This window comes from Clarias gariepinus, chromosome 7 (assembly GCF_024256425.1).
Source record: "Clarias gariepinus isolate MV-2021 ecotype Netherlands chromosome 7, CGAR_prim_01v2, whole genome shotgun sequence".
In the NCBI taxonomy this organism is placed as follows: domain Eukaryota; kingdom Metazoa; phylum Chordata; class Actinopteri; order Siluriformes; family Clariidae; genus Clarias; species Clarias gariepinus.
In genome coordinates, this window is record NC_071106.1 from 39,953,785 (window position 1) to 39,977,959 (window position 24,175).

At 39.3% G+C, this 24,175-nt stretch overlaps 1 protein-coding gene across 2 annotated transcripts; it reads right to left on the reverse strand.

The window, feature by feature from the left end:
- Window positions 1-1,212: 1,212 nt before the first annotated feature.
- utp15 (UTP15 small subunit processome component) lies at window positions 1,213-9,630 on the reverse strand. 2 transcript variants are annotated; one of them, XM_053499855.1, is made up of 13 exons: window positions 9,504-9,630; window positions 7,523-7,646; window positions 7,304-7,396; window positions 7,010-7,194; window positions 6,661-6,839; window positions 6,249-6,374; window positions 5,925-6,060; window positions 5,667-5,748; window positions 5,396-5,551; window positions 4,900-5,001; window positions 4,268-4,401; window positions 4,094-4,152; window positions 1,213-1,536 (listed from the first exon to the last, which is right to left on the reverse strand). In XM_053499855.1, the coding sequence occupies exons 2-13, from the start codon at window positions 7,610-7,612 to the stop codon at window positions 1,292-1,294; spliced, it is 1,587 nt and encodes a 528-aa protein (XP_053355830.1). In that variant the 5' UTR covers window positions 7,613-7,646; window positions 9,504-9,630; the 3' UTR covers window positions 1,213-1,291. The 2 variants fall into 2 exon arrangements, with proteins under 2 accessions (XP_053355830.1, XP_053355829.1); XM_053499854.1 differs by having other exon boundaries at window positions 9,490-9,613.
- Between the last annotated feature and the right edge of the window lie 14,545 nt (window positions 9,631-24,175).

The following is a 24,175-nucleotide window of genomic DNA, read 5'->3' on the forward strand; positions in this document are numbered from 1 at the left end:
CCTAAACCATTTAGAGCCTTGTACAGTGGTGTTCAAAATAATAGCAGTGTGATCTTAAGGTATCCAATATCCAGTATCTATGCATCACTGCGGTGCGGTCAGCAGAACGATCCAGGTGCTTGTGGAATACAGACATGCAGATTTGAAATGAATATTCGTTAAAAATAGCACTGTCGAGTGAATATTCTTCACATTCCTTAACATGAAAAGGTTTGAATTTCACCTAGCACTATTAATTCATAACTGTTATGATTATAATGATAAAACATGTTAATACTGTAACGTTAATCTGCTGTTATAACACACAGCTCTTCTCTTAAAGGTTAAATCTCCGAACTTAGTGCAGTGTTTTAAACCGATCATGTGACCACATTTAACATCATACACCTGAGAAAGAACACGACACTGGACAAACACACGGCAGCATTACAGAAGATACTGCAAATCATCTCAAAATCATTAATTACTGATATTTTAGTCAAATTCAACTACAGCACTCACCGTCAACATTATTCACTATACAGCTATGATCATTTATATCACTCTAATGAAAATACTAATTAATACTAAGAAAGCTCCTTAATCACCATCAACACTGGGAATTTGTGCAGCGCAAAAACATCACTCATCATCACTCATCTTCTACACCGCTTAATCCTGTATTCAGGGTCACAGGGACCTGGAGCCTATCCCAGGAGACTTGGGACACGAGGCAGGGTACACCCTGGACAGGGTGCCAATCCATCGCAGGGCAAAAACATGTAATATGCAAATTAGGCTTGTTGTATGCAAATGAGCCTCACTAAATAAATAAATCACCTGTTCATACAGTTTTGATTTTTTATAGGTTTTGTTTCATGTTTTATTTCTTGCTTAATAGTTAAAACTATAAATGATACAGGATACAAACTTCTGCATGCCATATTTCTCATGCTTGCATTTAACTAAATTTAAATAATTAGCTTACAAAAACTTTTTAAAGATATCGAATCTACTATGATATCAATCATAAATAAATACAGCACTTTTGTCTCGTTCAAACTATTTTAAACATATAATCAGTCTTTTGTCTCTTTCATTCTATTGTTTCTCATTTCAGTATTTAGGTTTTTTTCCCTTTTTTTCCCCCTGATTTCTAAAACATGCTAACTAAAGACGAAATGCACACAGGGAAGGAAAAATATTCAATCAATAATAATAAAAAAAAATCAATCAAGGGAAAAACACAACATTTATTCACATTTTTTAAACTTTATGGACATATAAAACACAAGCTGTGACAGTAAGCGTGTCAGTGCGGCCCCTGGATGGCAAGCAGGCCCGAGGGGGCCGTCAGTTCCTTCCTCTGGGCCGTCGTCTCCTTCCTCGGGGCCGTCGTCTCCTTCCTCGGAGCCATAGAAGCGAAGAGCGTGTCGAGGATTCCCAAAACCTGCATCATCTCCTGCTGAAGTTCTGCTTCACGTCCAAGAAGGTCCATGAGACGCTGCAGCAGACGCTCAACCACAGGAGACTGAGGGACGGACTGATGATACAGATCTACACACACACACACACACACACACACACACACACACACACACAGCTGTAATTCAACTCAAATTTTGCAGGTTGTTGCTCTGCTGGTAAAATGGTGAATTACACCCTCGTCTCTACAATCTCTCTCACTCTGGTCTCCTAATCCGCAGGCAATATAAATGTAATACTGCAGTGGGGCAAAAAAGGATTTATTCAGCCACCAATTGTACAAGTTCTCCCACTTAAAAAGATGAGAGAGGCCTGTAATTTTCCAAATTATGTTGTAAAATAAGTATTTGGTCAATAAATTTTTTTAAACAAAAATATTTAAAAAATTTGTTATATACTCTTTGTTGGCAATGACAGAGGTCAAAAGTCTTCACAAGGTTTTCACACACTGTTGCTGGTATTTCGGCCCGTTCCTCCATGCAGATCTCCTCTATAGCAGTGATGTTTTGGGGCTGTCGCTGGGCAACACAGACTTTCTATGGAGTTGAGATCTGGAGACTGGCTAGGCCACTCCAGGACCTTGAAATGCTTCTTATGAAGCCACTCCTTCGTTGCCCAGGCGGTGTGTTTGGGATCATTGTCACGCTGAAAGTACCAGCTTTAATGCCCTTGCTGATGGAAGGAGGTTTTCACTCAAAATCACACAATATTTCAGTTTCTATTTTTAGTTCTATATTTCCTAGTTAAATTTTATTTTTTATTTAAATGTTCTATCGTATTTCTTTTATTCATATTTATTACTTACATAAGCTTTAATTCTCTTTTTAAGGTCACTGGCGGTCGTGTAAGCATTCCACTACATTTCGTACTGTGTATGACTGTGTATGTGACAAATAAAATTTTAATTTGATACATGGCCCCATTCATTCTTTCCTTTACACAGATCAGACGTCCTGATCCCTTTGCAGTAAAACAGCCCCAAAGCGTGATGTTTCCACCCCCATGCTTCACAGTAAGTATGGTGTTCTTTGGATGCAACTTAGCATTCTTTCTCCTCCAAACCTGAGGTTCATCAGGTTCTAACCCTAACCCTAGGCGCAGTGTGTTACTGCTGGTAGCCTTGGTTACTTTGGTCCCAGCTCTCTGCAGGTCATTCACCAGGTCCCCCGTGTGGTTCTGGGATTTTTGCTCACAGTTCTTGTGGTGAGATCCTGCGTGGAGCCCCAGATGGAGGGAGATTATCAGTGGTCCTGTATGTCTTCCATTTTCTAATAAATGCTCCCACAGTTGATTTCTTCACACCAAGCTGCTTACCTACTGCAGATTCAGTCTTCCCAGCCTGGTGCAGGTCTACAGTTTTGTTTCTGGTGTCCTTTGACGGCTCTTTGGTCTTGGCCATAGTGGAGATTGGAGTGTGACTGTTTGAGGTTGTGGACAGGTGTCTTTTATACTGATAACAGATGCCATTAATACAGAGTGGAGGACAGAGGAGCCTCTTAAAGAAGAAGTTACAGGACTGTGAGAGACATAAATCTTGCTTGTTTGTAGGTGAACAAATACTTATTTTACTGAGAAAATCCTACAATGTGATTTTCTGGATTTTTGTCTCTCATAGTTGAGGTATACCTATGATGAACATTACAGACCTCTCTCATCTTTTTAAGTGGGAGAACTTGTACAATTGGTGGCTGAATAAATACTTTTTTGCCCCACTGTCTGTCCATAAATTTAGATTAAAAGGGCCACGCCTTTAACACCTGGATCTAACAGGACACAAAATGCTGATTTAAAAGATTTTTACGTAAAAAAAAAAGTTTTTTTTTTTTTTATAAAACCTGAAAAACAATATTTTCAGTTGCTGTTGAACTGAACTGCATAAATCACTGAGGTCTCATATCTGATCTCTGTTAGCTTTACACACAGCAATGTGAACACACACACTATATAAATGAAAAGTTACAGATATTTTCAGCTTATTAAAAGTGTAGAGTAATTTACCGTCTTATAAAAACTTCCAGGTCAGTAGGTAGTCTAGGAAAAGTCTAACACCAATTAATTCATAAATAGCTAATTATTGAAAACTGTAACCCATCACAAAGGATTTTTTCTGTTCTATAAAGAGCGGTATTTCAGAGTGAAACCCTGTGTAACAGTACTGCACACCCAGTGTTGGGTTTTATTATTATTATTATTATTATTATTATTATTGACTTAGCTGCTTATGAAAATCAAAAACTGCATATTATTATGCGCCTGAAACAATCTAACTGGAACAAAAAGATCAAATGGATTACAAACAAAATATATAAAATAAGTTAACATAAAATGAATAAAAATTATTTGAATTTAAACAGCTTTTATATTTTATTATTCATCCTCATCCTCCTTTATTTCCCCAGATTATTTCCATTTTTATACTTGTACTATATTTTTTTAGAGATTTCCCAAATGATATTTTAAAACTCTGTTGTGTTAATTGTCTGGTCGTCACAGCGAGGGTGCAAATGTTATATTTTATTTTTGATAAAAAAAAAAAAAAAAAAAGAAAAAACAATTTCCTGATTTCACTCTGTAAAACACACCAAGCTCGGGTTAACATATTATGATGATGATGATGATGATGACTCACCGAGGAGGACGTCAGCCACCATGAGCAGCACGTGGGAGAATCGTGAATCTGTCACATTCCTGTAGGAAGAAATTATTTTTTAAACTCTTAACTCTGTGTGTGTGTGTGTGTGTGTGTGTGTGTGTGTGTGTGTGTGTGTGTGTGTGTGTACAGATGCACGTATCAGACACGTACTTGAGCAGGAAGTTGAGCAGCGTGGTCAGACTCTGTTCATCTCGCCCTGACAGAGCGTTCCTCAGCGTTCCTCTGCGGTTCAGCTCGACCATCACCGCCACCGTCACCTCCGGCTTATTGACCCGCCTCCACGTCTACACGCGCACACACACATAATTGTAATATTCCATGAGGTCGAGGTCGGCTCACAATTATTATCTGGATTTAATTTAAAACATCTCCTGGGGCTGACAATCGTTCATGTGTGGACAGAGGGAAAAAAACCCACAAGTAATAACAATACAACTTTCTTTAGGAACTTTGAGCTTTTGCTTAGTGCTCAAATATAAGAAGGAGTGCCAATACTTCTGAATAGTTCGATATCTGGAATCTAAATTTAATTGGATTGGATTAATTTTGTAATACATAATTTATACTTTTTTAATTATTACAATTCATTAAATTGTTCATTGATTCAAACAATTAATGGACTACAGATGAAGATTTAATTAAATAATTTTTATTCAGTGAATTTATTATAGTAAATCTACTAATTAATTAACTGATTAACTGAAGTTCAGGGTTCCTGGCCGAGTCAGACAGAGGTGCGCCCGCGCGCGCGCGTGTGTGTGTGTGTGTGTGTGCGTGTGTACCTCCAGCGCCGTGTCCAGAGCTTTAGACACCTGGAAGCTCTTCAGCTGTCGGTCGTGTTTCTGCAGATGCTGCTTCATGGCTTTACTCACCAGGAAATCATCCTGAGAGGAAGAGGAGGAAACAAACAAACAAACAAACAAACAAACAAACCACAGTTTTACTCCATGGACACATGCTGAAGCGCCGCCTACACTTGGTTACTGTTGCTATGTAGAGACAGTAGGAGAGCTGATGGTGGTGTTAGTGAGCAAGCTAAAGCTCTGGAAAATGGTGTGTGTGTGTGTGTGTGTGTGTGTGTGTGTGTGTGTGTGTGTGTGTGGAGTAAACGGATAAGGAGGGGGGGGGAATATAATTGAATAATATTTAAAATTAAGCACACTCGTTAGAATCCTTTGAGCAGGGCATTGTGGGTAATGTTGTGGGTAAAATACCATTATAACCACACGTCCATGAAAGAAATCTCTCTCACACACACACACCATTATATAAACTCACCTGCTTAGGGACGTAATTTTTCCCCTTGACGAAGACCCTGTACGCGGGACCCCGCCTCCTCCTGGCCACCACTTCCTGTTTGTCTTCACCGTGTTTCCTTTGTCTGACACTCAACACACCGTTGGCCATTCCCACGGCGACCATCTCATCATCAGGCTACACACACACACACACAGTGATTGAGAGGGGCATTAGTCACAAGCTGTGTGTGTGTGTGTGTGTGTGTGTGTGTGTGTGTGTGTGTGTGTGTGTGTGTGTGTGTAAGACTCACGGCGAGGGCGAGACTGAGGATGGACGCTGCGTAATCGAAGCTGTGCACCACTCTGTAGGAGGAGTTATACACTTTGACGTGTCTGTAACGGTAGAGCTGGTGTTAGCGTGAGCTCTCAGACTGCGCGGGTTAAACTCACCAGTTTAGAAGTAAATGATCAGGATCACATGACCCGCAGACACTCTAGTCAATAACTACTCTTTAAAGGACAATTAAAAGTACGAATGACGAAAGGTGTTGAAAGACACACACACACACCTGTCAAGCGAGCCTGTGAGCAGCCGGTTGTCGGTGGAGCTCAGACACGCACACGTGACGGTTTTGTGGTGATTCTTCAGAGAGACGAGCGGCTGACCTCCTTTCAACAAGTCCCACACTTTCACATACCGCCCACCTGTTACACACACAAAAATAGAATAAAATGTTCCTCGCCTCCACATGAGGTTACAGTGTGTGTGTGTGTGTGTGTGTGTGTGTGGGATGTGGCTCTGATTCACACCGCTTCATTACACAACACTTAACAGATTTTAGTGTCTTGTTATCATTATTGTAATTATTATTGTGGTGGTTGTTACAGGTTACCTGTGGAGACGAGCAGCGCCTCAGACGGGTAAAGCAGCACACACTCGACAGGATGTCCGTGCTGAAGCGTCATCACGCTGCCCCCTAACCGCCCGTCACACACCTTCACCGTGTGGTCGTAGGAACCTGTCCGGGAGGAGAGCAGTGTTACTGAGCACAAGACACACACACACACACACACACACACACACACACACACACACGTTCTCTATCTCTCTCTCTCTCTCTCTCACACACTTAATTTTTGCTCAACTTGCTAGCAGAGCATTTCAGTCAACATTGTTAATTAGTTATAAGCAAGTGAACAGGCCACGCCCCCATCACTTGGGTGTGAATATCACATGACTTAACATGCTGATGATGTACAATTCTACATCAGTGTGTGTGATCATGTCCCAGTGTGTGTGTGTACCGGTGATGAACACGTCAGGGTTGAGTTTGCTGGCGGTTGCGGCTCTGATGTAATCCGTGTGTTCTGTGTAACAGCCGAGTTCTGATCCGCTCGCCACGTCCCAGACCCGACACGACAGATCATCAGACCCCGATAACACGCGGTAACCATCGGACAGGAACGAGGTCACGTGTACCGCCCTGACAGAGAGAGAGAGAGAGATTTGTTTTGGACCAATCAAATGTTCAGTACAATAAGCTCCGCCCACTGCCCCACACAGTTCCTCTAAAACTTTAACACCAGCCCTGGTTCCAGCTACAGTTCCTAAAATGGTTCCTGCAGCGAAGCACACACACACACACACACGTACTTGGAGTGTCCTGTGAACTGCCGCAGAGCGACCCTGCCCTCGATGTCGAACAGACGGATGAGCCCTTCTTCACTTCCCGCCACCAGCAGCTTCCCGTCGCCACGGAAACTCCCGCCATACGCCGTGTCCTTGAAGCGACTGTACGTGCGCAGCGGCTCCTGAGAGTGAGCACCGTACACCTGGATCTGAAATCACACACACACACACACACACACACACACACACACCCATCATCATCATCATCATCATCATCCATACACACACCCTTATACAGTGTGAGAGACTCAGCCGTACTCTGGTGGACGCCGTCACGACGTAATTGTGAGGAGGCTGGGGCGAAAACTCGATCCGGGTGACCGCGCCGAACTCCTTTATCTGCACCGGGGCCTGTGGGGGGGGGGGAGCAGGGGAGGGCAGGGAAGGAAACAACAGAGGTGCATTAGAGAGCGCAGCACTGAACTGCATTCTGAACACACGGTGTAAAGTTGGTCACAACGCTTTAGTCTTTCTCACCTTGTAGTTTTTCCAGTAGAGCGTCTCCTCGGTCACGCGCTCTCCCAGTTTGGGGTAGCTCAGGATCTTAGTCGGCTTAAACGCAGCCATGGCTGAGAGATGAGGATTACCCGAATTTACAGACCTGCAGGACGGAGGAGAGAAAGCTGGGGTTAGAGTCTCGACAGCACTTGGACGGGGTTACAGCGTTACACGAGTCCCGGACTCGTTTACTTCCCTAGCAACAGCAGATATTATGGGATGTAATCCCAGGGCCCACTGTTACGACAGTTGGTGATTGCTACAATTGATTATTAAAGCATTGTTGATGATGGGAAAGGGGGCGTACATACATAATACATGTTGTACATGTTATGTAATTAAAAATAAACAATAGATATGAATATTTTTTATAATAAATCAGATTCAGTGATGCATCTCAATTATTTTGCGTGGCAAAAATGCTGCAGTTCCTCAAGAATCCTACAGGTGGTGCTCTAAACTATTCCAGGCAATAGAGAGGATTATTCACCAGAAGAATTTTTTTAAGGACTGTAAAATAAATCGTATAAATGTATAGAAATAATAGCAGTACAAATCAAATCAGCTCAGAGGCATGGTGGTGGTGAGAATATCGTATCGAGAGCGCCCCCTGGTGATTCCCAGCCCGAGTAAAAATGACCCAACACTAGCTGAGATTGGGCTGGAGCTGCTATCGCGATCGCTAGTGTTCAGTTCCTCAGCGAAAATAACCGTTATGAGATTAGACCTGGAACTAACGATTTATTTTATGCCGGTGCTGTGAGAGGTGTTCTGTATTCTTGTACTAAGATCTACAACAATCCAAATCCTCTCTCTGGACATCTATAACGAGGGTTTGGATCTATCAGAGACTCCAGGCTCTGTCTAAGCAGTGACACGAGTCTGTGTGCGTGTGTGTATATACATCAGCTAAATTTAAGAACAGGGAGACTTAGAAGAGAGAGAGAGAGAGAGATCTGTAGGTGACACTGATGCAACCCAAGGAACTCCATCTAAAGACACAGAGTGGTACTGAGAGTGAGCACATCGAGAAGAAAGAGTGTGTGGAGGAGTGTGTGCCAGATAAAGCAGACGAAGAGTTCAAGACACAGAACAAGTCAAGATTAGATCAGGGAAGAAAGCATTAGACGGTTTTTAAGGAAGACTGGACTGGAAAATCGTCTTTAAGAGGTCGCGAAGACGTGGGAGACTGAGACGAGAGTGAGACGAGAGTGAGACGTACAGACTGCAGTGATGTAACCTACTGGATTCCAACTAAGAAGAAGAAATCGTCCCTGATTGATCAACACCACAACACACTGCGCTCACACACACACACACACACACAGATATAATTAAATGGCTTTAAGTGTTTTTATTATCTGGATTGACTGAGTGGTTACAGAGTCGAGCTTCTGACTGAAAGATGAGAAACTGTTTAATATTCCTACAGAACTGTACAATAATTATAATCATCTCTATATTAATACATTAGATTTAAAGAGGAGACTTTAATGTAGAGAGAGACATCACTCTCACGTGTCAGACCTTCACAACACAAACACTTACATTCACTCTGACTTTATTAACCCACTGCAGTTTAGATGGGATATTTATTCACAGAATCTGTTATTAAATCACATTAAACCCTGAAGCTGCAGTGTTTCTATAAAACTAATAAACTACATGAGAAATATCACTGATTTACACAAAACCACCAGAACACCAGAGTGAAGGTGATATTACAGGTAATGGATGGACCAGAGCAAATAAGATCGATTACATGAGGATATAATTAACAATAATAACCCTGATGATGATGATTATAATGTTATTATTAATATTATTATTATTATTATTATTATTAAAGTGAAACACGCTGCTCAGCCTCACAGTCACGCGGCAGCGACACTTCGCCATAAAGTCTGAATGAATTTAACATTAAAAATAAAAAATAATGAACAAACCCGCGTCGCCTCACCGAATAACTCGTTCCTGTCACAGACTCGATGATTTTAAACGTTTCGAGTTTCTGTAGAACTGAAGAACATCACGCTGCTCCTACACCCACAGGGGAGACGCCATTTTGAATCTCTGACGCACTTCCGGTTCGGAAACACAAACAAAACTTTATTTAAACTCGAGTTAAACACAGTCCGGCTCGCGTGACGCAGCTCCTGTGGAAATTCTTGTTTCCCTTTTTTCCCTTTTAGTTGAGTGTTTATTCCCTGTGGGATGAGTTTTATAGTTCACACAAGTGCTGTAAACACTGAGTAGAAAGAAAAAAACGCAAAATAGGCAGAATAACAGAGAATAAGAGGAAAAGGGAAGAGTCTGTGGGGAATTAACCTGACTGTTACTACAACATTATTATTATTATAACACTATAACATTATTATTATTATTGTAACATTATTATTCTAATTATTATTACTATTACTCTAACATTATTATCACTATAACACTATAACATTATTATTATTATTGTTATTATTGTTATTATTACTCTAATATTATTATTATTATTATTGTAACATTATTGTTATTATTATTATTATTATTATTACTGTTACATTATTATTAATATAATTAGTATTTTTATTACTCTAACCTAATTATTATTATTATTATTACTGTAACATTATTATTATTATTATTACTGTAACATTATTATTAATATTATTAGTAGTTTTATTACTCTAACCTTATTATTGTTATTGTTATTATTGTCATTATTATTACTCTAACATTATTATTATTATTGTAACATTATTATTATTATTATTATTATTATTACTCTAACATTATTATTATTATTATTATTATTATTATTACTGTAACATTATTATTAATATTATTACTGTAACATTATTATTAATATTATTAGTAGTTTTATTACTCTAACATTATTATTATTATTGTAACATTATTATTATTATTATTATTATTATTCTAACATTATTATTGTTATTATTATTGTTATTATTATTGTTATTATTATTACTCTAACATTATTATTGTTGTTGTTATATTATTATTATTATTATTATTATTATTATTATTATTAATATTATTATTATTGTTGTTGTTGTTATTACTCTAACATGTTATCATTACTCTAACATGATTATTATTATTATTTTCTTTTTTTATTCAAATTTTATTTGTCACATACACAGTCATACACAGTACAATATGCAGTGAAATGGTTATATTTTAAGCATTAAGCATTATAATATTATTATTATCATTATTATTATTATCATCATTACTCTAACATAATTATCACTTCAACGTTAATATAATTCTACCATCATAACTCTAACATTAGTATTATAATTATTACTACTACTACTACAGTATTACTCTACCAATATTATTTCTAAAGTATCATTACGCTTACATTATTATAACTACATTATTATCATTATTTCCATGTAGGCATGATTGCTCAAGCATTATAACATTATTGCTTAATGAAATGTCATGACCTTTATTAAGTCAGCATAGACACTTTAATATGTTATAGTACACTATGACTTAAAGCGATACTCCAACATTACTAAACCATTCCAATATGACTCCATCAGCAGCACATCTGCAGTCTGCTTCAAGCCTAAAATAACCTTTTTCACATTTATTTTTATTCTCTGACTGAGTGGAAAATCTCTGACAGGGTGATGTCAGGATCTTGGTTTTAACAATTCGTGTTTTTCTCTTTTCAGTCAGATGAACTCTCACACCACTTTGTCTAACACAACTCCAACCTTTAGTTTCATCACTACATTTGAGTTCCAGTTTATGTGATGTTTAAGGAGACACAGCCACCATTAACCCAGGATTAATTACAGTGATCTTTTAATCTACACCGGCTCGTTCTCCGGACAGGGTGACAAAGTGAGCCACTTAGTTTTCCTAATGCAAGACTAAAGTAACATAATAGACACATTACTTGTGTATGTTCAGACAACACATTATGTCCTTTTAATCATAAAATACATTTTTTTACTTTAATGTCTGATTTTTTGTTATACCATTTTTAAAGGGCCAAGTTCAAGGAAATGTCATTATGCGCACACAGTGGGGAAAATAATCATTTCACCCCCTGCAGATTTTGTCTGTTTCCTTAATTACGAAGAAATGAAGGGTCTATAATTCTTTTCATCATAGGTTTCCTGTAAAGGATGAGACAGAATATCAACAAAAAAATCCAGGAAAGCACATGATACAAAGGTTAAAAAATATTGTTACATTTAAGTAAATAAAATAAGCATTTAATCCCCAAACAAGACATGACTTAGAAACCCTTGTTGGGAAGATCTTCCTTGTAGTTGGTTAAGGGGTTTGTAAACATCTCAGGAGGGATTTTGGTCCACTCTTCTTTATAGAGCTTCTCTGAATTTTTAAGGTTTCTTTCTTGTGACTTGGCAACTCAAAGTTTCAGCTCCCTCCATAAATTTCCAATAGGATTGAGGTCAGGAGTCTGACTAGGCCACTCGATTATCAGAACATGCTTCCTCCTGAGCCGCTCCTCTGTTGCCTTGTTCTCATGTTCTATGTTATTTCTCTTCCTTCGATTGGAGCAATCACATCGATGCCAAAGAGCCTAATTATGGGCTCATCTGACCACAGCACGTTCTCCCAGTCCTTCTCTGTTCCTTGGCAAACTTCAGACAGCCTGTACACGTGCTCTCTTGAGGAGGAGAACCTCGCAGCTCCACCTGCCTTGAGATCTTTCACAGGCTCCTCTTGTGTAGTTCTAGTCTGATCTCATACTTTTCTCATGATCATCCCTAACCCATGAGGTGAAATCTTGCATGGAGCTCCAGACAGAGAGCGATTGGTAGTTATTTTGTATTTTTCTATTTGTGAATAATCATTACAACAACAATTGTCTCCTTCTCCCCAAGCTTCTTGCTGATGGTCTTGTAGCCCATTCCAGCCTTGTGCAGGTCTACAGTCTCGTCCCTGACGTCCTTTGACAGCTCTGTGGTCTTGTCCATGGTGGTGAGGTTTGAATGGAAGAAGACAGGTGGCTTTTGTAGATTTAACGAGTTGTTGTTAGGAGCACCACCTTAATCTGTGTACCACACTGAGCACATGACCCATCTGTGGGAGCCAGAAGTATTGTTGGTTGGTAGGGGAGCAAATACTTATTTTACTCACTAAAACTCGGTTTATAACATTTATATAGTGTATTTTATTCTGGATTTTTGGTTGATATTCTGACTCTGTCCTTAACAGTAAACCTACGATAAAAAAATTATAGTTTTATTATACTTTTTTTTAATTAAAGTAACAGTTTAATTATACTTTATGTGTTTGTAAGTGGGCAAACTTACAATATCTTCAGGGGGTGAAATGATTATTTTCCCCGCTGTGTGAGCATAGTGACATTTCCCTAAACTTGGCCTTTAAAAAATGGACATTATGGTAAGAAAATGTATTTTATTGAAATAACATATAATATTTACTAAACATTACAGACCCTGCATTTCTTTGTAAGTCGGTAAATTTGCAACATCTACAAGAGATCAAATAAATATTCTGTACATGGAAAAGGGAATAATTACTTTTCATCTAAAGATATTTTTTCATAAAATAAATCTGACTCACAATAACATCAATATAAGTAAGTTAAACCCTAAAGTAATGAAACAATAACTGATTGTAATTAGTAATAAATTAGTAAAACAGTAATAAAAAAAGAAAGAGAGAGAGAGGGAGAGAGAGGAAGAGGGGGGAGGGAGGGAGGGAGAGAGGGAGGGAGAGAGGGAGAGAGAGAGAGAGGGAGAGAGGGAGAGAGAGGGGGAGAGAGGGAGAGAGAGAGGGAGGGAGAGAGGGGGAGAGAGGAAGAGGGGGAGAGAGGGAGAGAGAGGAAGAGGGGGAGGGAAGGAGAGAGGGAGTGAGAGAGAGAGGGAGGGAGAGAGGGAGGGAGAGAGGGAGTGAGAGATCTCTAGGTGGCGTTGATGTATTATAGGTACTGTAGATGTTGAGAAGATAGAGAGTGTGTGGAAGAACTGGACAAAGCAAACGAAGAGATCAAGACACAGGACAAGTCAAGACAAGATCAGGGAAGGAAGTGTTAGACAGTTTTTAAAACAAGCTGGACAGTAAAATTGTCTTTAAGAGGTCGGGAAGACGCGGGAGAGTGAGACCTACAGACTGCGGTGATGTAACCTACTGGACTCAAACGCACAACATGTACAGCTTATTAATAAACTTATTAAAAAACTTACAACATGAATATAAAATAAACCTTAAAGTTCACCTGAAGCCCCTCGTCCTCTCCTGAGAGTCTTCAAATCACTGTTAATTGGTACGCTGCTTAGATAAACAAGTAGTATAAAGTTCTTAAAGGTTTCATTGGATTATTAAGGGCACTTTGCTTCCTTAGAGGGTCTACTTGGGTCTCACAAACATGCCTCAAAGAGACGACCAAGAAATCTTTCATGTCTTTAAACATTCTCATTATTCACACACTTATTATGCTTTAAGTCTTTTTTTTTGCCATTTTTGGGGGGATTTTCCCTGATTTTCCCCCTAATTTAGTTGTGCAGCTCCCACATTAATCTATCACGTGTGTCCTCCGAACCATGTGACGCCAGCCGACCGCATCTTTTCTAACTGAGCTCACAGACGCCCCTGATTGCTGTAGATTAATCTGGGAGCACTAAGTACCTCTCATCCCTCCCCTCTGAGAGAGCTCGACCAATCAGCTCTCTCTAGACCTCTGGCTGCGAGAGGTAACCACATCACCCGGGAATCGAACTCTCAATCTCAGGATAATAGTGCGATCACGTTACCACTGGGCCACTTTACCACTGCACCACTTGGAGTTGATGCCGGGATTCGACCTGAGAACCTTCTGATCAGACGTTCAACACTTCAAACACCAGGCCACCCCTCACTCGCAAGTTTGTCACATGTTTCTTGTCAACGAGGATTCTTTCACAGAGAAGTGATTTTATCCTCAATCCAGCCGTCACTAATTAACACTAAAACACATCTGGAACCTTGACTGGTGTTGGCAACTGTTTCTCTGGGGACTTGACAGTTCGATATTTCAGGACTGGAACTTCTTACAAGTCTACCTGGGTCTTCAATAACTACCTGGACTCCATATTAACATCAATTAACCCTACACACTGTATAAATGCAGATCATTCACTGCTTTCTGTTATCACCCAGATGAGGATGGGTTCCCTGTTGAGTCTGGTTCCTCTCAAGGTTTCAGGGAGTTTTTCCTTGCCACTGTCGCCCTCGGCTCGTTCATCAGGGACAAACTGACCATTTTGATTCATACACATTCACATTTCATACAAACTTAAATAATTCTTTTGATTGTGTAAAGCTGCTTTGCGGCAATGAAAATTGCAAAAAGCGCTATACAAATAAAATTGAATTGAATTGAATTGAATTGAACATTAAAGTTCATGCTCACACTCATAACAACACTGTCAAAAATAAATTGTACATTTTATGGTAAAAAAACGTCAGCTGTTGTTGCTAGAATTCTACCGTCAAAAATATGGCAGCACCGTTATTGCACTGTAAAAAAAACAAAAAACGTAAAATTTTACGGTAAAAAAGCACCTAGAGAAAACCCACCAAGCACATAGGGGAGAACATACAAACTTCATACACACAGAGACGGGAATCGAACCTGGACCCTGGAGGTGGAAGGCGACAGTGCTAACCACTACACTACCATGCTTGCTACACAATTGCTGTCGTTGTTGGACTATTTTAGTTTTTTATTATAAATAACCACAGTAAATTCATTCAGCAATTCTGTGAAAGCATCATTTTATCACATTAGCTGGGAGCTAAAAGAGATAAAAGTTACATCGCTAAGCGTTCGGATTTTACTGTTAAGAAACTATTAAGAATACTTTTATACTGATTGATGAATACAAACCGATGATCAAAACACATCAAAATGTATACAAGGCTTGGACATCAGCGCGGTCCCATGTATTTTTTTAAATAAAGACAGCAAACCAGTATTTAAATTCTCAAAATCAAATATACAAGTGTCAGGGTGGACATTTTTAAGCGTTTTGGGCAGACAATCTAAGCATATCATTTTATAGAAGACTGTATAGTCTATATAGACTTTTATCACAACTTTACACAAAAAAATGATTTTATCGTACACATGTTAAAATTGTTTATGTCCTCTGTCCTGCATTGTGGTTTTTAAGTGCACATTGCACCGCGGTGTTAAATATGTTCATGTATTTTGTGATGGGTTTGGCGCAAAGGGGTCAACAACAAACACAGACGAGGTCTTACGATAAAGTGGTAATTTTACTTAGGGAAAGAAAGGGTTAAAGGAGAGAGGAAGGGAAAAGGGAAGGAAATGTGCAGGTCTGGTGGGCAGTGCCCTGCTGGCATGCGGGCACAGGCCGGTGAGCGGTGGCGGCGGGCCAAGTGGCGCGTGCTAGCGGGTGTCCTTGCCACAGAGATCAAAGGGCAGAATACCATTTACGACTTTAAAGTCCTTGGTTAATGTAAATTAGACGGCTATAAACCGTAAAAAACTATTAAAATACGTAAAATATACAGTATAATGAATGCGATCCCGTACAACCAATACGTTAATACTGTATTTTTTAAGGTAAATTTCTGGCAACCACAGCTGCCAGTAAAATTTGCGGTTTATTTTTTACAAAGCAAATATTTTTCTGATTTTTAAACTCTTTTAACAAAGGTTTAGAAAAAAATATAAACTGATGTTTCATAATATTAGTAACAAATATCTTCTCTGAGAGTTTCCTTTTTATAAATACAGTATATCATAATTTTTACTGCAATAAACTATATTTTCATATGTTAAATCAAATTCAAATTTTATTTGTCACATACACAGTCATACACAGTACGATATGTAGTGAAATGCTTACACGAACGCCAGTGACCCTAAAAAGAGAATTAAAGCTTATAATAGGTAATAAATATGAATAAAAGAAATACGATAGAAAAATTAAATAAAAAATAAAAGTAAAATTGAACTAGGAAAAATAGAAATAAAAATAGAAATAAAAATAGAAATATGCTGTATGAAAATAGAAATATACTGTACAAGAACATTTAAGAAATTGTGAAATTTTGATATTGTTGGAAGAAAGATGGTGTGCAAATATGCATAAAAAAAGTGTCTTTGTGCAATGGTAATTAAAGTGACTTTGTGCACTGGTCCAGAGTGTAAATGTAAACATGTAGTGTAGATGTGATGTGCGTGGAATTGTCCATAGTGTCCACGCATGTATAAAGATTGATTGATTGATTGATTGTGAAAAGATTGTGTTAGTTGTGCATAGTGGTGTGATTGAGAGACCTTATCGCCTGCGGGAAGAAGCTCCTCCTCAGTCTCTCTGTGTTGGCCTTCAGGGAGCGGAACAGTCCATTGTTGGGATGGCTGAGGTCCTTCATGATCTTCCTGGCCTTGGTCCAGCACCGCTTGGTGTAGATCGAGTGCAGGTCAGGGAGCTCAGTGCGGATGATGCGCTCAGATGATCGCACCACCCTCTGTAGAGCTCGTCTGTCCTGCATGGTGCTGTTCCCGAACCAGGTCGTGATGTTTCCCGTCAGGATGCTCTCTATGGTACAGGAGTAGAAATTCCTGAGCACCTTGGAGGGCAGTCTAAAGTCTCTCAAGCGTCTGAGGTGGTAGAGACGCTGCCGGGCCTTTTTTACCACGGTGTTGATGTGACAGGACCATGACAGGTCCTGCGTGATGTGAACCGAGGTATCTGAAGCTGTCCACTCTTTCCACTGGGCTCCTGTTGATGATGGGGGTCTGGTAGTTCCTCTCCTGCTTTGTACTAAAGTCCACTATCACTATAAACTGGTAAACTGTTAATTTTAAGGTCTTACTCTGTAAAACTAATTACAGTTTTTCACTGTAAATTCATTTTAATTATTATTATTATTATTGAGTTTTTCGAATTTTCTCCCTAATTTAGTCGTGTCTAATTCCTTCCTGTCACTAGGGGGCTCCACATTAAGGCTACTACTACCGCTCAGTCGGGAGGGCGATGACTATCCCGCGTTTCTTCCGAACCGCGTGACGTCAGCCGACCGCATCTTTTCGAACTGCTCGCTCACACACCGTTAGGGGCGGGGTATCACCGTTAGGGGCGGGGTATCGGCGCACCCGTGGGGGATGTGTGTGTTTTAACACCCACACTTTTCCCGGTGAGAGGGTTCAACACCCAGACTTTTTCTACAGTTTTCCCGCCGTTTTGAACAAACCCCTTGGCCTTCGCTCCTCCGTTTCTCTGGCCGCTCTGTGTCTCCACCCACTTCAGCTCTCCTCTCCCCTCCCCCTCAAACATGACCCCGGCTGATGATTGGCTGTTCTGCCTTAAGTCCCGCCTCTCTCGGTGTGTTAGATTTATCGGTCAGCTCGTGCAGAGGAGGCGGGGACTTATGATTATTTACATCTCCGTTTTCCAGCTACTTTGAATGTTTATGCTTTTGAGGTTTTTAAATAAGCTTGAAATATGTTTGGGAAGATGTTCTGTTTATGTTTTTTTGACATGTCGAATGTTTTCTGTATTATATTTAGTTTTTTAGACTAATGGTAATTGCTAATTGGGATAGTGTTCATTAGCTAACTTAGCTAAACTCGGTTATGTGTGAGGCATCAGTGCATAAAGTAACTGTGATGAAGAAGGCGGGAAATTGATGAGGAGGGACAAACTGACAATGTTAAGCAAAGTATTTATGGGTTTATTACCAGTGCAATTGATTTTAATATTTTGAGCACTGTTTGTTCATTAGCTGACCTGCCTAGGGTTAGGGTTGTGTTAGATTGGATCTGTTGAGGAGAAAAAAGTGAGAAATAATGTCAGTTTGCATAGCTGATATGGAAGAATATTATTTTAATGTTTAAAAACAGTAAATTAAATTATTTATATTATACTTTTGTTTATATTATTATTTAGGAAAAGCTTTTTGTGAGGACTTTTTTTGGTTTTATATCTTTATTGCTTACTTGCTTATCTGCAGTCCCAGTCCCAGTCCTGTCAGACCCATTTAGCAGTCCCGGTCCAGTCAGCCCCATGTAGCAGTCCCAGTCCAGTCAGCCCCATTTAGCAGTCCCAGTCCTGTCAGCCCCATGTAGCAGTCCCAGTCCAGTCAGCCCCATGTAGCAGTCCCAGTCCCAGTCCAGTCAGCCCCATGTAGCAGTCCCAGTTCAGTCGGACCCATGTAGCAGTCCCAGTCCAGTCAGCCCCATGTAGCAGTCCCAGTCCTGTCAGCCCCATGTAGCAGTCCCAGTTCAGTCGGACCCATGTAGCAGTCCCAGTCCTGTCAGACCCATGTAGCAGTCCCAGTCCCAGTCCAGTCAGCCCCATGTAGCAGTCCCAGTTCAGTCGGACCCATGTAGCAGTCCCAGTCCCAGTCCTGTCAGACCCATGTAGCAGTCCCAGTCCAGTCGGACCCATGTAGCAGTCCCAGTCCAGTCGGACCCATGTAGCAGTCCCAGTTCAGTCGGACCCATGTAGCAGTCCCAGTCCCAGTCCAGTCGGACCCATGTAGCAGTCCCAGTCCAGTCAGCCCCATGTAGCAGTCCCAGTCCAGTCGGACCCATGCCACTATCGAGCTTCCCACTGTCCTTTTGTCACACAGTATCATTAAGAGGCAGGAGAAGATTGACACCTTTTTCAAGTGAAATCCTGTAAATGAAGTTGAGAGATGAAAGTTGAAAGATGTTGACATTAAACAACAGTAGCCTATTACCATTAGATGCTGTTTGCATTTATTTCATTGTATTACTTTTCAATATTCACTGACCCAAACTCGCCTCAACAGTGTTGCTGTGTGCCGTGTACATAAAGACAAGCTGGACAGGGGAAACAGAGAAAAAAGGTTGCTGAGCAGTTTGTCTCTTGTAAGGAGAGCAGAAAGAGCATTTTTGGTTCTTTTAAATAAGAGATATAGTTCGTCATATATTATTTGGTCAGTTGTTGTTGTTGTTGGTTGCAATTATATATGTGCATTCGATTCACTGTAAATTCTACAGTTATCCAAAGTTTTGTGAAATATGGTTTTATTCTGTAGCATTTATACAGTATTTTACTGTTAACATTACGAACATTTTTACAGTAAAGCTATGCGGACACTGAAGTCTTTCATAAAGTGTGTGTGTGTGTGTGTGTGTGTGTAGTTGTGTACAGACTTTACAGTAATTCCCAGGTGTTTCTGGGGGAACAACAATGTTTTAGAAAGTTTAGAAAAGAAATGTTTTAGAAAGTTTACACACACACAGACACACACACACACACACACTTTTATGTTACTTGTATGTTACTTGTGCTTATATCTTTTCTCTTTTTTAGTTTTTCATCCACAGCACCCTTTTTTTCATTTTTTTATTAAAGCAGTTTATGTAAGAATAAATGAAGATCATAAATTAAAGAGATTAAAGTTTAGTGACTGATGCAAACCAGCAGTGGATGAAACATCTGGATTTCTGGATTTTGAAGGAAACCAAAAGACATGCAGAAATTTTTGAAATTCCATGCTTGTTGTAATGAAAAGAGAGAGAGAGAGAGAGAGAGAGAGGGAGGGAGAGAGAGAGGGAGGGAGAGAGAGAGGGAGGGAGGGAAAAAGAGAGAGGGGTGAGAGGGAAAGAGGGGGGAGAGAGAGGAAGGGAGAGGGAGGGAGGGAGGGAAAAAGAGAGAGGGGGGAGAGGGAAAGAGGGGGGAGAGAGAGGAAGGGTGAGGGAGGGAGGGAGGGAAAAAGAGAGAGAGGAAGAGAGAGGGAGGGAAAGAGAGAGAGAGGAAGAGAGAGGGAGGGAAAGAGAGAGAGGAAGAGAGAGGGGGGAGAGGGAAAGAGGGGGGAGAGAGAGGGAGAGAGAGGGAGGGAAAGAGAGAGGGAGAGCGCTGACAGTTCACTGTCTACTTAACAGAAACGGGAAGTGTTAAAGAGCACAACACACACATTGAACTGTCACCCATATACAGCTCAGAATATTATACACACTGTAAACCGAATAAGTTGGCAAAACTCAGTTACAGTAATGTACAGTCAGGTATCAGTTACATCTAATTTTTTAAGCAATGATGTTTCCAGTTTAAGTAAACAGAACCATGAGTTTTTGAGTTTGTTGTACTCATTCATATTAATTGATCTTTACTTGCATTATTGAGTCTAACTCATACTATTTAATGTGACCCACTGCTCCCAGCAGTGACCCGCACTACATCAGACACTCTGGTACGTGCACACAAGCTTGGCACAGGGTTCACACCAGATGTTGGGAATCGAACCCGGGCCTTTCACATGAAAGGCGAAACATCGCTAGTCAGAAAACAGCTGGTGGAACTTAAAACTTAAGTTGGTGGTTACTGTTACTTAAGTATTTAAAAATCCTTAAAATATCAAATTAGTTCAGCTAACTTAAAAAGTGTCATTTCTACAAACTCAAAAATACAGAAAAGTTCTAAATACTCATCAAGGCCTATTAATTTGAACTAACTGTAATTATTTAAGTTAACAGTACTTAATAATTTAATATTTAATAAGGGGATCTCTTGTGCTACACAAAGTATTGGCACCCCTCCAACCCCACCAGGAGTGTGTGTGTGATTATAGCACATGGGGCAGTGGTGGCTCATTGTGTTAAGGCTCTGGGGCTCTGGTCAGTAGTTCAAGTCCCAGCTCCACCACTGCTTTAGCAAGACCCCTATGGTCCTGATAAAGGGAGATTTGTAATGAAACAACTGCTTTTGAATGCTCGTATGTCTGATTCCCTTAACGGCGGTTTGCAAACACACAGACACACACATACCCACATTAGAAGAAGAAAAAATGAAACTGGTGTGATTTGAGGAAAATATAAATAAATATCAGTGGGTTTCACCTTCTACGAAGTCAGTATGAACTTTAAAAGAAGAACAGTTAACTAAAGTTCCCTATTTCTCTCGAAAGAAAAGTGAGTCATATCCAAAGAAAGTGCAAAAAGAAAAAATACAAAATGTGTAATCTATTGATTTGTCGAGTGGGGTGAGGATGTATGGCTACAGGGCTTATTAACTTTTCATGGATTCAGAAAAAAAATCATTATATAAAGTAAACTGTGTGTCTGATTCACACAAAACATCAAATATATAAAGTGTTTGCTTTGCCTCAGGGTCTGACGGCACGCGGCGTCCAGCTAGTGTAACCTTCACAAAATATTATTGACTTTGTGACGAATGAGAATTACAACCAGGGGTTCACTAACTTTCTGAAATTCTTCTGGTGCTTTCTAAGATGTGTTTAAAAAGAGCTGATCTACACGGCCAAAAGAAAAAAAAAGTGTCTAATTAAATAAACTTTTGTGTCCTGTTTTTTTTTTTTTTTTACTTCTGAAATCTTTTCTGCACAAAACAGAAGTCTGAAATACCGTCTGAAATTAGCCTCATATTTTGCTACAATTTAGACACATACAATTTTGCTTATAGTGGTAAAGGAATTTTTTATTTTTTTTTACTAAGATTCTGATTCTGATTATTATTATGATTATAATTATGATTATTGTAGGGGAACAAAGGGAAGCTCCTGTTTTCAGTAGAAGAGGTGATACTTGGTAAATGGTTTGTTGTTGTTTTTTATTATGAGAAGAAGGGAAGCTCCCATTTTCAGTAAAAACAAACAGTTCTGCCTAAACAGCTTTGTACATGTGGATATTGATTAGATTTAATTATTGATTTATTTTTCTGAGATATATTACATTATAATGTTGAATTATAACATTGCATTTGGGTGACATAGATCCATCCATCCATCTAGGAACCTCTGTAGTCCAATAGGGGCCGTTGTATTTATTCCCATTTGTACGACTGTGGTAGGACCTCCGGTCAACATTCACACACCCTGGGCAATTTGGGAAGACCAATCAGTCTACTCCAAGAGTCTTTGGACTGTTGGAGGAAACTGGAGTATCCAGAGGAATTCCACTAATCACGAGGAGAACAAACAAACTCCACACACACAGAACCGATGCGGGAATCGAACCCAGGACTTGGAGGTACAAGGGAAGAGTGCTAACCACTACGTCACCCTGCTGCCGGATACAGCAGAATTTGTTCTTAGGAACATACATTGATTTTTGATTTGATGTCATTAAGCTATTAATACACTGATCAGCTACGACTTTAAAACAATCAACATTAAAAACATGTAATGTACACGATTCATTAAAAAAAAAAAATAATAATAATAATAATAATTATATATATATATATATATATATATATATATATATATATATATAATTATATATATATATATATATATGTATTTAAAAAGAGATTCACAGGAATCTTAGGATCTTTTTTTTTTTGAAATAGCAATTATAAAGCACCTGTTTTGATTTAAAGGTATTGAATTCTTACAATGCATCAAAAATGTTTCTTTGTTGTAGAATTCAATCAAACATTTTTACATTTGTTCTTTTTTTAGTTGTTGTAAAAGTATCACAATCGGATGTTTTAATCCGATCGCTCACATGTACAGTAAGTGACACGCCTAGTGTAAGGTGTAGCATAATATTAAGAAGTTCTGTAACAGGAAGGAAAAGTATTTATTTACCTAACCCTAGGTATGAGTGCTCTAATAAACTTTAATCAAAATTTGGCTTCAGTGATATGCCATTAGGCAAAGAAAAAAAAGTCATGTTATAAAGAGCTTATTTTAAGTTTAAGAACTTTCTTTCCATGTTCAGATGAACACATGGGCGTCATGGGGATCTGCCAGAATGATGTCAGTGAGATTTAATAAAAGGCTGGTCTGTAGTTCTCAGACACACATGAGGACAGCCAGTGATGCAGATTAATTTGTTTATTCCCCCTGAGCAGGGGCAAAACTCTCAACCAGGGAGGTGATACCTGGAAAGTCCACATGGGCCTTGAATTAGGACTTTGACTCATTTGCAAAGCAAAGCCACTGTGGAGGAAATGTAACAGTTCTGACTACAGCGCACTGACCGCAGATCGTTATCATCCTCCTTATCACCTCTCAGCAGCTCTTATCACTTTCTGCCCTCAAGGGGAAATGATCAGTCTAAAGCCAAGCTAAAAGTTCATGCTAAAGATTCACGTCTGTAGATTTTTTTTGAACTGAGGGGGAAAGAATTCGAAACAGGGAAGGAAAGGAGGTTGGTGAGATGGGCTCATGAGTTTCAGTGTTTTAGAATGACTAACAAATCTACTAGTTAATGAGTAAGTGAAGATAATGAAATACTTCCTGTCCTCTGCCGTCTCTTCATCTCTGTATCACTTCTGCAATCATCATGACCCTTAATAGCAGCATTTGTGGTGTGAGTCTTTATTGTGAGACTCTGCGGTGACTTGTGTCCGATTTAAAGTACTGTATGTATACACAGTGTTTCTCACATTTATTACAAAATATATAAATCCTAACACTTATAAACCTTATTATTATGATGATTATTATTATTATTATTATTATTAGTACTAGTAGTATATTGCGGTACAAATTACTAAAGCTGTACTCAACACCACCATTGTAGATAGATAGATAGATGTCATTAAACTATTCGTCCTTAGTCTCTGTCTGTTCAGGATATCAGGGATTTAAATTAGACTGCTGGAAGAAATCTACAACATGGCCAATAGTATGTGCCCCCCTGACCGT

Excerpts from the sequence above, each read along its gene's own strand:
- utp15 (XM_053499855.1), bottom strand. The coding sequence starts at position 7,612 with ATGGCTGCGTTTAAGCCGACTAAGATCCTGAGCTACCCCAAACTGGGA. Across the intron at positions 7,195-7,303 it reads TCGTGACGGCGTCCACCAGA|ATCCAGGTGTACGGTGCTCA; the intron begins GTACGGCTGAGT and ends GTGTGATTTCAG. Across the intron at positions 5,749-5,924 it reads CTCACAGGCTCGCTTGACAG|ACACGTCAAAGTGTATAACT; the intron begins GTGTGTGTGTGT and ends CTACCGTTACAG.